Below are 17,461 nucleotides of genomic sequence, written 5' to 3'. Positions count from 1 at the left end.
TTATTAAAGAGTCTATGATTTTTAACATTAATCCAATTTTGTATGGATTTTCATTTTACAGGGAAATAACATATTTGCCAGGGGGTTCAAACAAGATAGGACACGAGTGGACAAAGATCTATTATGGTTTTTTTTTATAGTTCCGAATTGTATCAAAGGGCAAAGGGCTCCATTCATAAAAAAAATCTCTCTGTATTGTCCATCGACTAGTGGGTATAATACTCGGTTAATTCCATTAACTGTTTTAACTTGAATTGTGTTACCGGATAATGGATTAAGTCTGACCGTATTTCGGTCCTTGACTTTTACATTCCGTATAAAAAGAAGTGAATGTTGTTAATGTTAAAAGTGCAAGTTGAAGACGTATTTGAAGTTGAGAAATTTTAGATGCAATCGGTGAGTAATATTATGCATATAAGGTGTTTTGAAAGGATTTAAAAAGTGGTTTTTTTTTTGTTGTTGTTGATTTTACTGATTGATTAAGAAAGAGGAATATTTCTTTAAGATGACAATAATAATATCAAAAATCTACTGAAGAGCAAACCTAAGATAAAGGCTGTTACATCCAAAAATCATCTGTACTAATATTTCAAGTTCGAGATTGAGTTGAAGATATTTGCGTGTGAATTTTATAAAGACACAACTGCTTTGCGTATAATTCATGTTTACCATGCCAATAATTCGGCCACCTGAATTCATGTTTTGCATTGAGGTGCAATAAACCCAAAAACAGTTCTCTGATGGTAGAACGTTTTATTGAACAGATACGCATTTATGTTTGTACCTTTTAGAAATTGACATGTTGCCTGAAAAATACCATTTATCTAAACGTTTTAAAATGATTTTTAAAGAATTCCTTACATAGTGAAAGTGACTATATGTTTCATAAAACCAAAATTCCATAGTTACAGACTATAAAGTACAATATGATTCATGCATGTGTGAACGGCAAAATAACTGACTTTCACATTTATAACTTTAATAAATTTGAATATTGTTTCAGTAATTTAATTTTTGTTCATAAATAGTTGATCAGATTTATAAAGATGAGGTCTGCATCAACAGTACTGTGGTAAAAAGGTCTAAATTAAGGCATTACATAATGTAGTGATGCTCGTCACTAAGGTCGCTTGAGTGACCTCCCAGACTCACTGGTTGACAGATGGTGAGTGACAATCACATTTATATTTTATTATTTATATTATTGTGTTTTTGTTCCTTGATTAAAAATATAATTTTATGAGATTATGTATGTATTGTCTTAATCCTGATTAAAATAACTATAAAAAAAACAGGACACGACAAGAATCTAATTAAAGGCTTAAGATTTAATTACTGTCAATTGTTATCTGTGACCAACAGTAGCGTCCTGGTATTTAATTCTTTTCAAAGAAAGGTTATAGTAGTTCATCTTGACATTGAAAAGTTCAAACGTAAGTTTTAATACTGATTTTTTTTTAATTTAGATTCGAATTTTTAAATATAACAGAAATGTATAATAAACTTGAATTTGCGATTCTTTTGTAAAGATATTCTTATAACAGCCTTCCTGACGGACCTTCTTTTTTTTTTTTATTGATCTTTTTGGTGTTCAAACGGACCTTCTTGTATATTCTGATTAACCTTAAAGACATACATACACTGTGATATGAAATACATTGCCATCGCGTCAATGACAAGTTACAGTCCGGAATTAATAAGTAATATAACTGACCGCTCATATACATGTTTATACTGTTTGTAATCGATCTTTTCAAGTGAAATGAACATGAAATATCCCCAAAACATTTTACACTTTTAAATCAGTTGAAATTTATTGACTTTTTATTTTCTCTGCATGATTTTTTTTTCTTCTGCAAATTGCATTAATCTCATTTCAAAAGTAATACCGTAAACAAAGTCATATTTTCACAGAACGAAATTTAAAGGTTTGATCGATATATGCATGCAGTTATTCTATTTTTATATACCGGGTAGTTTGAATTAAAACGTGACTTAGTTTGAATACATTATATCAACCCATATTCTAACCTTCTTTAGTTATGGTCAATAGAAAACAAATATTATAACGGTAGCGATAACAGACAAGCCCAATGTAAAATAATTCATTACTTGACCAAAAGATCTACGAGAACTTCAGAATTCGGTAATATGTATTCTTTCTCTCCGTTAAGTTTTCATTATCATATCATATACAACTGCAATATATATTTGTTAAACAATGACCGCTTGGTACGTTGAACGAGTTGGGATACTCTTTTTGAAGGTTCAACGGTTACTAAAATATTGTCATTCAAATTTTTTATAAAGGAAAAAAACCGATAACTTCATCAATCTGTAATCATTTTTTTAGATTGATTCATCACTTAAAAATCCAATAGTAAGAAACAATTTCAGCGTTTCCTTTATATTAGCGATAGCGATTTCTCTGATTATTTGTTTTGTTACTATAGTACTACACTGTTACACGAAGGTCACATTTCAGAACGGACTTTTAAATAATATAATGACTAATTATCATTAAGTTTAATAGTGAGAACGTTGATATAATCGTCCAGAAGTGTTAACAGGTAACGAAATCACTATATTATTTTCATTCTTTTTTAAAAAGGCATTATTTTCTTATTCATTTTTTGTTCTTTTTTAAATTTACAAGTGATTTTAAAGGAACGATTTGGTGTTGCATAATTATATTGTAGTTCAAAATTGGGAACACTATGCCGGTATGAATATTTTCGTTCAACCTCGAAACCCTGGAGGAAATTTTTCTTCGCAATTCGACCTAAAATGCCCCAATAGCTCAGAAAATATTTTTTTTTATATACCTCACGGGACTCGCGTAAAACAAGCTGAGGGATATAACAAACATGACCAGTAGAATCATACCGGTCAACAATTGATCGTTTTTGAAAAACGTAGATTTCATTAAATATATATTTATCATACATTAAGCGAATCTGGTTTCATTATCTGATCTTTTTTTTCAAAATTGTAAAGGAAGAATTCAAATAGAAGTCATTTTTCGTGTGAATGACAAAGTAATCACATAATTTGTATAATGTATGTTATAACATTATAATTTGAAATACAGATTCTGTTTTGACATGAAATATTGACGTGAATTAATTTGATTCCATATCTTGATACGAGCATGTCATGGGTATAATAATTATCTTTTCGTTGCATTTATTTTGTCATTTGATTTCAGATTTCATAAGAAAAAATGTCGGACCCTTTATTATGGAACTGTGAAAGAGTGAAACAATTTTTATGTGAGAACGGATTGCAAGAATACCAGAAACTACTATGTGATGAGAATAGAATCGACGGGCGTGTTCTTCTAACATTGACCGAAAAGGATTTATATCAGCTTAAAATATCAGCTTTAGGTGATATCAAAAGACTACTGTTTGCAATCCAAGACCTTCAGAGTGGACAGAATTCACGGTTACAATTTCCAAATTATCATAATGACTGTCATTCATCCTCTTCCTCAGAAAGTTCCTACATGATAGATATTATAGATTCCTCTGACGACGAAAAACATAACTATAGGCCAAAACGGAAAATAAATCAAGAAGTATGGAAGACCGGTGTCAGCATTGTCTATACATTTTTTGTACATTTTGTTACTAGTTTTGCTATCATAGTTGCACAAGAGCGCATGCCTGACAAAAAGCAATATCGCCCATTACCCGACGTGATGTTAGATAGCATAAATTATGTACCATGGGCATACAAAGTGACGGAGGGAGTTATTTTAGCTGGATTTATTACATATTTTATAATATTAGTGTTTCACAAATATAGGTACGTATATATATATATATATATGTTCAGATGAACAAAGCAAGCAAAACCCAGTAGTTTGCAGAGAATATCTTTTCATTTATAAGCAGAAAATTAATAAAAATAAAATATTTAGAAGTCAATTTACGGCTTCGTTATGCATGGTTTATGTCACCAACAAGGAAAACAAAGTAAAAAATAAAATTAAGAAGCTATGGTAGGATTACCAATGAGGTAACTCTCAACCTAAGACCAAATGGCGTAGCTATATAGAAGGTTGAAAACTTTAAGAACAAACTAAAAATCTGTTGAAAAAAGGCTTAACTCTTCAGATAAACACTCTTAGAAATACATCTCACAAAAACACAGTGGATGGGTACTTGTACATCCCAACAACAAAAAGACACAAAGTAAAGACATGAGACCACCCACAGTAGCGGGCAGCTATAGGGAAAAACCAAGAACAACAACTAGTGAAAAAAACCAAGTGTCTTATTCCGTGTAGCTGTACATAAATCGTCCCTTGGAAAGTAATTATGGTAATAGTAATGAATTTCATTTGAGTCACATTAAGCAAGAACAAAGAAGACGAAACAATACCACCTAGAATTAGTACCAAAGCTGTTTTTTTTTAGTAAAGTCAGAGAAGTTTTGGTATGTGTTCACCTGCTTTCTCTCTAGATATCTAAAAGTCACGTTATTGAAATGTTCAAGTCTATATTAAAGTAAAAGTTCATTTTCGGATTTGGATTTGGCACGCGATCTTCAAACATACATTGTCAGAATAAAGTCAGACTGATCTCCAAAACCTAATAATAAGAGTTCTAATCCTAAGCTGCAAGATAATTATTGCATGCTTGGAGATTTCATGTAATCTATAGTACTTAGGATATGTAGTCATAATGTATAATTTGATAATAAAACTATTTGTATATTTTCAGGTTTATATTACTCAGAAGAATGTTTGTCATTGCTGCCTCCATATTTTTATTTCGCAGTATATGTGTTATCGTTACCTCCTTACCTATGCCTCAAGAAAATTTCAACTGTGAGAAACTGGTATGTCACAATTTTTAAACGCAATTTATTCAAAATAAAACAGCTATCAAGATATAACCAGTCAACATTAAATTTTCGTCACAGAGAATATGCACCGCATTGTCGATTGATTAGAGTTGGAGGCCGAACGCCCAGTGGCCAGGATTACAGAACCCGAAGTAGTACTCGAAACGATGCCAAATTTAATTATGAAACACTCAAAACGATTTGACAAGATTAAAAATTGTTTACAATAAGATTTGTGGTATACATATTTATTTTCTTTGCATTGTAAGACACAAACAAATGGAAGAAAACACCCAGAAACCACCTCTGTATAGCGTCAACGGGCTTACCTTTCTACAAACACCCACAAACCACCTCTGTATAGCGTCAACGGGCTTACCTTTCTACAAACACCCAGAAACCACCTTTATATAGCGTCAACTGGCTTACCTTTCTACAAACACCCAGAAACCATCTCTGTATAGCGTCAACTGGCTTACCTTTCTACAAACACCCAGAAACCACCTCTGTATAGCGTCAACTGGCTTACCTTTCTACAAACACCCAGAAACCACCTCTGTATAGCGTCAACTGGCTTACCTTTCTACAAACACCCAGAAACCACCTCTGTATAGCGTCAACTGGCTTACCTTTCTGCAAACACCCAGAAACCACCTCTGTATAGCGTCAACTGGCTTACCTTTCTACAAACACCCAGAAACCACCTCTGTATAGCTTCAACTGGCTTACCTTTCTACAAACACCCAGAAACCACCTCTGTATAGCGTCAACTGGCTTACCTTTCTACAAACTTTTTCTTATATAGATATGTATACAGCTTTGAATTTAGAATAATTACAACCATAATACATTGTTTGTAAAAATTCATTGTGTTAAAGTTTGATCATCAACTCAACATTATTTATATTTCATAATGTTGAACTTAAATGTAACAATTTAAAAAAGATTTAGTAACTGCAAATGCAATTTTGAATTGTATTTTTAGGTATTTAAAAACGGCTGGGAACGATTTTCAAGAGCTCTAGAGATTTATTCCGGAATGGGAATGAAAGTCTCCGGATTAAAAACATGTGGAGATTACATGTTCAGTGGACATACAGTTACCATAACAACTCTTATTCTTCTCATTAATGAATGTAAGTAAATGTTATTTATATTCCGTTACAGCTACTTCGTAATATCATATGGAACTCATTAAATTATGATTTAAATTTGAAAAAAAATCCAACGACATGAAAAGCGAAAGAAACAGAAATCAACGACTTATATAATCAGCCATACTGAACTTGAACATCTTCAGTATCTAAATGACCAGTTGAAAACATTTTCTTAATATAGAGTCCCTTCTGCAGATTATACTAACTGTCGGGTATTCCATATAATTATGGAAAATGATCACAATTTTTTCCTACACTTCTATAGTTTTAACTATTTGTTTTGTTCACATGAAAAGTCCAAGATAGAGCCAAATTCCTATGAATTAATTTTTCAACAAAAACCATATTCCAAAATTCTTTCATTATTTACTTAAATTTGCAGTATCACAACCCAATATGTTTACGCTGACAACGTCATAATTTTATTTTTGTTTATTCTAGATACACCAAAAAGATGGATATTTCTACACATACTGGTGTGGATTGTGGGATTGTCTGGTATGATCTTCATTTTAGCAGGACACGGACACTATACCTTAGATGTGATAGTAGCCTTTTATATTACATCACGGTTATTCCAATATCACCACATCCTAGCCAACAATAAAACTTTAATGACAAGAGACCAGAGCAGACTTAAGAAATGGTTCCCAGTCTTTTATTTTTTCGAATCAAATTGTGATGGAATAGTTCCGAATGAATACGAATGGCCATCAAGTATTTTGGAATCAGCAATGCAACGGTGTGCAAAACTCAGGAACTATATATCTTCATTGCTGTCATAAGATAAACAGCTGATCTAGTATTTTCAAACAACGAGATGAAATCGTTATATTTTGATCGCTTTGAATTCTCAATTACTTTGAAAATACATTGACTCAAGCACACAACCAATGCATCTATATCGTATCGGTATGGACTCAGACACAACACCTATGCATCTATATCGTTTCGGTATGGACTCCGGCACAAAACCAATGCATCTATATCGTTTCGGTATTGACTAAAGCACAAAACCAATGCATCTATATCGTTTCGGTATTGACTCAAGCACGAAACCAATGCATCTTTATCGTTTCGGTATTGACTTAAGCACAAAACCAATGCATCTATATCGTTTCGGTATTGACTAAAGCACAAAACCAATGCACCTATATCGTTTCGGTATTGACTAAAGCACAAAACCAATGCATCTATATCGTTTCGGTATGTCTATCGATTCTTGTAGTTAATTTAATGTTGTCCTAGTTCATGTAGTATAATTTGCGAAGCACTTATGTTTGATTTTAAATTAAGTGGTGAAGGCATTAGGGTCATTGTTTTAAAGAATGTGAATAGTGTTTTGTGTGTTTTCGTTTGTTGCTTAGTTATATAAATCTGATAATATTGATGAAGTCAGAAACAGGAACTGACAAAGTAAAACGAAATATGAAAGCACATTCAACAAACTTAAAGATTTTAGTTGCCGTTATATTTTTACACAGAACAATATTTGAACTTTAATAATGCTTATATTTGCAAATTGGATTCATATCGTATTGTCATATTGAACTATCATCAATAACTTTATTTTTAAAGTTTTTATTTATTATTTATTTATGATTTTATCATTGTTATACAATTTTATGGCATTATTACATGAATAAATTTTATTTTATTTTTTATGTCGTTTATCGATTTCTTTTATATGATATCATGAATTGTTGCAAATATTTTGATGGCGATAATTGCTCTTTTTTGTTATAGTGTAATGTTCTTCTCCTATTGGAAAAGGAAACATACAAATATAATGTATGCTATATTGATGAAAATTATGCAATGCTATTTATCAATGCAAATACAGTTTATTATAAAAGTGTGAGATCGATACTTCAACAGTCCGATTCTTTTAATACTACTAAGTAGTACAGTTATATTTGAATACAAATATTTATGGGTATGTGTCAATAGGACAACACATCCAAAACACACGAACATAAGACAAAGGACGTTTTAAATGTTAATTGGATGGAGAGTTGTCTTATTGGCACTCTTACCACTTCTTCTTATACATCTTTAATAAAAGATTGGTTAACATACAGACAAGTTCTAAATCGCCCTTAAAATTTGTATATAAATAAAACATAGCCTTTCAAATGTGGAATACCGAAATACACTATTTACCGAGTTTGTAAGCGTCACGACGGGTGCCACACGTGGAGCAGGATATGGTTACCCTTCCGGAGCACCTAGTTGATAACCCCCAATTTTTGGGGGGGGTTCGTGTTCTTTAGTTTTCTATGTGTGTCATTGTACTATTATATGTCTGTTTGTCTTTCTGTTTTAGCCATGGCGTCGTCAGTTTATTTTTGATCTATGAGTTTGAATGTCCCTCTGGTATCTTTCGTCCCTCTTTCAAAGATCTGCCATAAACATTAAATCTCCAAAGACAATTAAAATCAAGTGATAACCTAACAGAAAAACCCACTTACCTCTCTAAAGACGGTCTTCCTATATCACAAATACAACCAAAAGTAAAACAATGATATTAAAAAATAATAAAATCACGCGTCCTACACTAAAAAGACGTTGAATGCAGAGGTCTACATTTCTTCTTCACCTCAGATTTCTTACGTGAATTTTAAGAACAGGCAATCGAATGCAATGCTATTTAATGATCAGATATACACAGAGCTTCAATGCATGCAGTAAATGATATCAAACATTTTAATAGTGTTCCAAACAAAAGACCGCTAATGAATGGCATCCTCCAAAACAAACACAAAGTCGCACAAAGTTAAACAACATCATGACAGCAAAACTGAAAATGTTAGTTCTTTAAGAAATATTACCACAAACAGCTTAATGTAAAAAAAATCTGGTTAACATAAAATTTCTGCGGATGTAATAGTATTTCTCTAAACAAATTGTGGTAATATTTAGCAAAAGTTTGAATAAAAATTAAAAAAAAACAAAAACACCGAACTCCGAGGAAAATTCAAAACGGGAAAACGAAATGTCAAAGTCAAAAGCTTAAATTGCAACTGAAAAAAAGGGCAAATAGAATCGAGTCAGAACTGTTGCCTGTTGCTTTTGCAAGGCATCATTTCTGCCATATTGTATTTGCTCTTATTTTCAAGCTGCTGTCGAAAACTTTTACAACAGTGATACAGCTATCAAAGTTTAGTCAATAATGGTTGTAAGATGACCATAACATCATTTACATTGATCATAAATAATGGTAATGTGTATATAACATGAGGAGGACCGCTAGTGGAAGAGAAACCGCCTGCTTATCCTTCCGAAGAAAACGAGTACACCCAAATTTTGGTTGCTCGTGGCTTCAGATATTTGGTTTGGTGTGATTTGGATAGTTGCCGTCAGTTTGTTTTTTAGTCTTGGTCTTTGTTTTTCTTTTTAATTGATTTATTCTTTGCCTTTTTGTATCTTTTCCCCTTTTTTTGAACTTTTATTTTGAATGAAAACCAATTCAGCTAATCTCCAGTAAATCAGAAATTGACAGACTCTACATGAGGTTGCATGGCAACAAGTTTTATTAAGCTAAAAAATATTCTTGAGATTAAACGTTTTAAGAAGAAAAGTTTATATATGAACTTATTCTTACAAGAAGCACATGTTGGATGACATTTTTGTGCTCTAGAAGGATTATCAGTACACGTTCGATTGCATCGTGTTGTTTACTACCATCATGATGACTAGTATAGGCCGGAATAATCGTCTGCTTGACTTTAAGGCCTACCCTTACAAGTTTGTAATTAAAATAAAGTCACCCACGGTCCTAGTAATATTACATACACGGATTTAGTTGTGATTAAGTTTAATAACACTGAACTATTGAAATCTTTGCTTTAAGCATTATATTTCAAACTGTATGTGAATCTATCTTAAGTGCATTACAGTTTCAAAACAAAGTCAGTGTCTTCAGTATGATAGTATGCTTTTGTACAGCATTTCTTCTCAACCGGTTAAGTACCGTTAGGTTTGTTATTAGTAACTGCATGCGAGCATTGAATTTCTTAAATTTATACGGTATATATAATTGCTTATTGTGTGCAGTTTATCCGGCTTGTTATCTATTATATTATTATTTTAGTGTTAACCGTGTTTCATTTTACTGGCTTTTGTCTCGCCTGAGACGAAAGTGTATCCACCAAATTTCCAATAAAATTGATGTACAAATGTAAGCAACTATATATATATGCAACCGTATGGCCTTCAAAAATTAGAAAAAAAACCAATCCGTATAATTGATTAGAAAAGGCCTCGACGTGCAAAATATGAAAGAATATCATTTGAGAAAGCTAGCGATCTAATTTATAACAAAACAGTTTACGAAAAACTCTTTTTGAAGGTTCAACGGTTACTAAAATATTGTCATTCAAATTTTTTATAAAGGAAAAAAACCGATAACTTCATCAATCTGTAATCATTTTTTTAGATTGATTCATCACTTAAAAATCCAATAGTAAGAAACAATTTCAGCGTTTCCTTTATATTAGCGATAGCGATTTCTCTGATTATTTGTTTTGTTACTATAGTACTACACTGTTACACGAAGGTCACATTTCAGAACGGACTTTTAAATAATATAATGACTAATTATCATTAAGTTTAATAGTGAGAACGTTGATATAATCGTCCAGAAGTGTTAACAGGTAACGAAATCACTATATTATTTTCATTCTTTTTTAAAAAGGCATTATTTTCTTATTCATTTTTTGTTCTTTTTTAAATTTACAAGTGATTTTAAAGGAACGATTTGGTGTTGCATAATTATATTGTAGTTCAAAATTGGGAACACTATGCCGGTATGAATATTTTCGTTCAACCTCGAAACCCTGGAGGAAATTTTTCTTCGCAATTCGACCTAAAATGCCCCAATAGCTCAGAAAATATTTTTTTTTATATACCTCACGGGACTCGCGTAAAACAAGCTGAGGGATATAACAAACATGACCAGTAGAATCATACCGGTCAACAATTGATCGTTTTTGAAAAACGTAGATTTCATTAAATATATATTTATCATACATTAAGCGAATCTGGTTTCATTATCTGATCTTTTTTTTCAAAATTGTAAAGGAAGAATTCAAATAGAAGTCATTTTTCGTGTGAATGACAAAGTAATCACATAATTTGTATAATGTATGTTATAACATTATAATTTGAAATACAGATTCTGTTTTGACATGAAATATTGACGTGAATTAATTTGATTCCATATCTTGATACGAGCATGTCATGGGTATAATAATTATCTTTTCGTTGCATTTATTTTGTCATTTGATTTCAGATTTCATAAGAAAAAATGTCGGACCCTTTATTATGGAACTGTGAAAGAGTGAAACAATTTTTATGTGAGAACGGATTGCAAGAATACCAGAAACTACTATGTGATGAGAATAGAATCGACGGGCGTGTTCTTCTAACATTGACCGAAAAGGATTTATATCAGCTTAAAATATCAGCTTTAGGTGATATCAAAAGACTACTGTTTGCAATCCAAGACCTTCAGAGTGGACAGAATTCACGGTTACAATTTCCAAATTATCATAATGACTGTCATTCATCCTCTTCCTCAGAAAGTTCCTACATGATAGATATTATAGATTCCTCTGACGACGAAAAACATAACTATAGGCCAAAACGGAAAATAAATCAAGAAGTATGGAAGACCGGTGTCAGCATTGTCTATACATTTTTTGTACATTTTGTTACTAGTTTTGCTATCATAGTTGCACAAGAGCGCATGCCTGACAAAAAGCAATATCGCCCATTACCCGACGTGATGTTAGATAGCATAAATTATGTACCATGGGCATACAAAGTGACGGAGGGAGTTATTTTAGCTGGATTTATTACATATTTTATAATATTAGTGTTTCACAAATATAGGTACGTATATATATATATATATATGTTCAGATGAACAAAGCAAGCAAAACCCAGTAGTTTGCAGAGAATATCTTTTCATTTATAAGCAGAAAATTAATAAAAATAAAATATTTAGAAGTCAATTTACGGCTTCGTTATGCATGGTTTATGTCACCAACAAGGAAAACAAAGTAAAAAATAAAATTAAGAAGCTATGGTAGGATTACCAATGAGGTAACTCTCAACCTAAGACCAAATGGCGTAGCTATATAGAAGGTTGAAAACTTTAAGAACAAACTAAAAATCTGTTGAAAAAAGGCTTAACTCTTCAGATAAACACTCTTAGAAATACATCTCACAAAAACACAGTGGATGGGTACTTGTACATCCCAACAACAAAAAGACACAAAGTAAAGACATGAGACCACCCACAGTAGCGGGCAGCTATAGGGAAAAACCAAGAACAACAACTAGTGAAAAAAACCAAGTGTCTTATTCCGTGTAGCTGTACATAAATCGTCCCTTGGAAAGTAATTATGGTAATAGTAATGAATTTCATTTGAGTCACATTAAGCAAGAACAAAGAAGACGAAACAATACCACCTAGAATTAGTACCAAAGCTGTTTTTTTTTAGTAAAGTCAGAGAAGTTTTGGTATGTGTTCACCTGCTTTCTCTCTAGATATCTAAAAGTCACGTTATTGAAATGTTCAAGTCTATATTAAAGTAAAAGTTCATTTTCGGATTTGGATTTGGCACGCGATCTTCAAACATACATTGTCAGAATAAAGTCAGACTGATCTCCAAAACCTAATAATAAGAGTTCTAATCCTAAGCTGCAAGATAATTATTGCATGCTTGGAGATTTCATGTAATCTATAGTACTTAGGATATGTAGTCATAATGTATAATTTGATAATAAAACTATTTGTATATTTTCAGGTTTATATTACTCAGAAGAATGTTTGTCATTGCTGCCTCCATATTTTTATTTCGCAGTATATGTGTTATCGTTACCTCCTTACCTATGCCTCAAGAAAATTTCAACTGTGAGAAACTGGTATGTCACAATTTTTAAACGCAATTTATTCAAAATAAAACAGCTATCAAGATATAACCAGTCAACATTAAATTTTCGTCACAGAGAATATGCACCGCATTGTCGATTGATTAGAGTTGGAGGCCGAACGCCCAGTGGCCAGGATTACAGAACCCGAAGTAGTACTCGAAACGATGCCAAATTTAATTATGAAACACTCAAAACGATTTGACAAGATTAAAAATTGTTTACAATAAGATTTGTGGTATACATATTTATTTTCTTTGCATTGTAAGACACAAACAAATGGAAGAAAACACCCAGAAACCACCTCTGTATAGCGTCAACGGGCTTACCTTTCTACAAACACCCACAAACCACCTCTGTATAGCGTCAACGGGCTTACCTTTCTACAAACACCCAGAAACCACCTTTATATAGCGTCAACTGGCTTACCTTTCTACAAACACCCAGAAACCATCTCTGTATAGCGTCAACTGGCTTACCTTTCTACAAACACCCAGAAACCACCTCTGTATAGCGTCAACTGGCTTACCTTTCTACAAACACCCAGAAACCACCTCTGTATAGCGTCAACTGGCTTACCTTTCTACAAACACCCAGAAACCACCTCTGTATAGCGTCAACTGGCTTACCTTTCTGCAAACACCCAGAAACCACCTCTGTATAGCGTCAACTGGCTTACCTTTCTACAAACACCCAGAAACCACCTCTGTATAGCTTCAACTGGCTTACCTTTCTACAAACACCCAGAAACCACCTCTGTATAGCGTCAACTGGCTTACCTTTCTACAAACTTTTTCTTATATAGATATGTATACAGCTTTGAATTTAGAATAATTACAACCATAATACATTGTTTGTAAAAATTCATTGTGTTAAAGTTTGATCATCAACTCAACATTATTTATATTTCATAATGTTGAACTTAAATGTAACAATTTAAAAAAGATTTAGTAACTGCAAATGCAATTTTGAATTGTATTTTTAGGTATTTAAAAACGGCTGGGAACGATTTTCAAGAGCTCTAGAGATTTATTCCGGAATGGGAATGAAAGTCTCCGGATTAAAAACATGTGGAGATTACATGTTCAGTGGACATACAGTTACCATAACAACTCTTATTCTTCTCATTAATGAATGTAAGTAAATGTTATTTATATTCCGTTACAGCTACTTCGTAATATCATATGGAACTCATTAAATTATGATTTAAATTTGAAAAAAAATCCAACGACATGAAAAGCGAAAGAAACAGAAATCAACGACTTATATAATCAGCCATACTGAACTTGAACATCTTCAGTATCTAAATGACCAGTTGAAAACATTTTCTTAATATAGAGTCCCTTCTGCAGATTATACTAACTGTCGGGTATTCCATATAATTATGGAAAATGATCACAATTTTTTCCTACACTTCTATAGTTTTAACTATTTGTTTTGTTCACATGAAAAGTCCAAGATAGAGCCAAATTCCTATGAATTAATTTTTCAACAAAAACCATATTCCAAAATTCTTTCATTATTTACTTAAATTTGCAGTATCACAACCCAATATGTTTACGCTGACAACGTCATAATTTTATTTTTGTTTATTCTAGATACACCAAAAAGATGGATATTTCTACACATACTGGTGTGGATTGTGGGATTGTCTGGTATGATCTTCATTTTAGCAGGACACGGACACTATACCTTAGATGTGATAGTAGCCTTTTATATTACATCACGGTTATTCCAATATCACCACATCCTAGCCAACAATAAAACTTTAATGACAAGAGACCAGAGCAGACTTAAGAAATGGTTCCCAGTCTTTTATTTTTTCGAATCAAATTGTGATGGAATAGTTCCGAATGAATACGAATGGCCATCAAGTATTTTGGAATCAGCAATGCAACGGTGTGCAAAACTCAGGAACTATATATCTTCATTGCTGTCATAAGATAAACAGCTGATCTAGTATTTTCAAACAACGAGATGAAATCGTTATATTTTGATCGCTTTGAATTCTCAATTACTTTGAAAATACATTGACTCAAGCACACAACCAATGCATCTATATCGTATCGGTATGGACTCAGACACAACACCTATGCATCTATATCGTTTCGGTATGGACTCCGGCACAAAACCAATGCATCTATATCGTTTCGGTATTGACTAAAGCACAAAACCAATGCATCTATATCGTTTCGGTATTGACTCAAGCACGAAACCAATGCATCTTTATCGTTTCGGTATTGACTTAAGCACAAAACCAATGCATCTATATCGTTTCGGTATTGACTAAAGCACAAAACCAATGCACCTATATCGTTTCGGTATTGACTAAAGCACAAAACCAATGCATCTATATCGTTTCGGTATGTCTATCGATTCTTGTAGTTAATTTAATGTTGTCCTAGTTCATGTAGTATAATTTGCGAAGCACTTATGTTTGATTTTAAATTAAGTGGTGAAGGCATTAGGGTCATTGTTTTAAAGAATGTGAATAGTGTTTTGTGTGTTTTCGTTTGTTGCTTAGTTATATAAATCTGATAATATTGATGAAGTCAGAAACAGGAACTGACAAAGTAAAACGAAATATGAAAGCACATTCAACAAACTTAAAGATTTTAGTTGCCGTTATATTTTTACACAGAACAATATTTGAACTTTAATAATGCTTATATTTGCAAATTGGATTCATATCGTATTGTCATATTGAACTATCATCAATAACTTTATTTTTAAAGTTTTTATTTATTATTTATTTATGATTTTATCATTGTTATACAATTTTATGGCATTATTACATGAATAAATTTTATTTTATTTTTTATGTCGTTTATCGATTTCTTTTATATGATATCATGAATTGTTGCAAATATTTTGATGGCGATAATTGCTCTTTTTTGTTATAGTGTAATGTTCTTCTCCTATTGGAAAAGGAAACATACAAATATAATGTATGCTATATTGATGAAAATTATGCAATGCTATTTATCAATGCAAATACAGTTTATTATAAAAGTGTGAGATCGATACTTCAACAGTCCGATTCTTTTAATACTACTAAGTAGTACAGTTATATTTGAATACAAATATTTATGGGTATGTGTCAATAGGACAACACATCCAAAACACACGAACATAAGACAAAGGACGTTTTAAATGTTAATTGGATGGAGAGTTGTCTTATTGGCACTCTTACCACTTCTTCTTATACATCTTTAATAAAAGATTGGTTAACATACAGACAAGTTCTAAATCGCCCTTAAAATTTGTATATAAATAAAACATAGCCTTTCAAATGTGGAATACCGAAATACACTATTTACCGAGTTTGTAAGCGTCACGACGGGTGCCACACGTGGAGCAGGATATGGTTACCCTTCCGGAGCACCTAGTTGATAACCCCCAATTTTTGGGGGGGGTTCGTGTTCTTTAGTTTTCTATGTGTGTCATTGTACTATTATATGTCTGTTTGTCTTTCTGTTTTAGCCATGGCGTCGTCAGTTTATTTTTGATCTATGAGTTTGAATGTCCCTCTGGTATCTTTCGTCCCTCTTTCAAAGATCTGCCATAAACATTAAATCTCCAAAGACAATTAAAATCAAGTGATAACCTAACAGAAAAACCCACTTACCTCTCTAAAGACGGTCTTCCTATATCACAAATACAACCAAAAGTAAAACAATGATATTAAAAAATAATAAAATCACGCGTCCTACACTAAAAAGACGTTGAATGCAGAGGTCTACATTTCTTCTTCACCTCAGATTTCTTACGTGAATTTTAAGAACAGGCAATCGAATGCAATGCTATTTAATGATCAGATATACACAGAGCTTCAATGCATGCAGTAAATGATATCAAACATTTTAATAGTGTTCCAAACAAAAGACCGCTAATGAATGGCATCCTCCAAAACAAACACAAAGTCGCACAAAGTTAAACAACATCATGACAGCAAAACTGAAAATGTTAGTTCTTTAAGAAATATTACCACAAACAGCTTAATGTAAAAAAAATCTGGTTAACATAAAATTTCTGCGGATGTAATAGTATTTCTCTAAACAAATTGTGGTAATATTTAGCAAAAGTTTGAATAAAAATTAAAAAAAAACAAAAACACCGAACTCCGAGGAAAATTCAAAACGGGAAAACGAAATGTCAAAGTCAAAAGCTTAAATTGCAACTGAAAAAAAGGGCAAATAGAATCGAGTCAGAACTGTTGCCTGTTGCTTTTGCAAGGCATCATTTCTGCCATATTGTATTTGCTCTTATTTTCAAGCTGCTGTCGAAAACTTTTACAACAGTGATACAGCTATCAAAGTTTAGTCAATAATGGTTGTAAGATGACCATAACATCATTTACATTGATCATAAATAATGGTAATGTGTATATAACATGAGGAGGACCGCTAGTGGAAGAGAAACCGCCTGCTTATCCTTCCGAAGAAAACGAGTACACCCAAATTTTGGTTGCTCGTGGCTTCAGATATTTGGTTTGGTGTGATTTGGATAGT

At 32.3% G+C, this 17,461-nt stretch overlaps 2 protein-coding genes across 3 annotated transcripts; both read left to right on the top strand.

Annotated features, from left to right (window-relative positions):
- The first annotated feature begins 264 nt into the window (after positions 1-264).
- On the top strand, positions 265-7,673 carry LOC139487619 (sphingomyelin synthase-related protein 1-like). 2 transcript variants are annotated; one of them, XM_071272534.1, is made up of 5 exons: positions 265-396; positions 3,209-3,810; positions 4,731-4,848; positions 5,840-5,990; positions 6,453-7,673. In XM_071272534.1, the coding sequence occupies exons 2-5, from the start codon at positions 3,224-3,226 to the stop codon at positions 6,794-6,796; spliced, it is 1,200 nt and encodes a 399-aa protein (XP_071128635.1). In that variant the 5' UTR covers positions 265-396; positions 3,209-3,223; the 3' UTR covers positions 6,797-7,673. The 2 variants fall into 2 exon arrangements, with proteins under 2 accessions (XP_071128635.1, XP_071128636.1); XM_071272535.1 differs by lacking the exon at positions 265-396 and adding an exon at positions 2,477-2,570.
- A 2,899-nt stretch (positions 7,674-10,572) lies between these two features.
- On the top strand, positions 10,573-15,771 carry LOC139487618 (sphingomyelin synthase-related protein 1-like). Its single transcript, XM_071272533.1, has 5 exons — positions 10,573-10,666; positions 11,305-11,906; positions 12,827-12,944; positions 13,936-14,086; positions 14,549-15,771. The coding sequence occupies exons 2-5, from the start codon at positions 11,320-11,322 to the stop codon at positions 14,890-14,892; spliced, it is 1,200 nt and encodes a 399-aa protein (XP_071128634.1). The 5' UTR covers positions 10,573-10,666; positions 11,305-11,319; the 3' UTR covers positions 14,893-15,771.
- The last annotated feature ends 1,690 nt before the right edge of the window (positions 15,772-17,461 follow it).

This window comes from Mytilus edulis, chromosome 9 (genome assembly GCF_963676685.1).
Source record: "Mytilus edulis chromosome 9, xbMytEdul2.2, whole genome shotgun sequence".
In the NCBI taxonomy this organism is placed as follows: domain Eukaryota; kingdom Metazoa; phylum Mollusca; class Bivalvia; order Mytilida; family Mytilidae; genus Mytilus; species Mytilus edulis.
The sequence above is the reverse complement of the archived record's forward strand: the minus strand, read 5'-3'. Positions and strand labels throughout refer to the sequence as shown.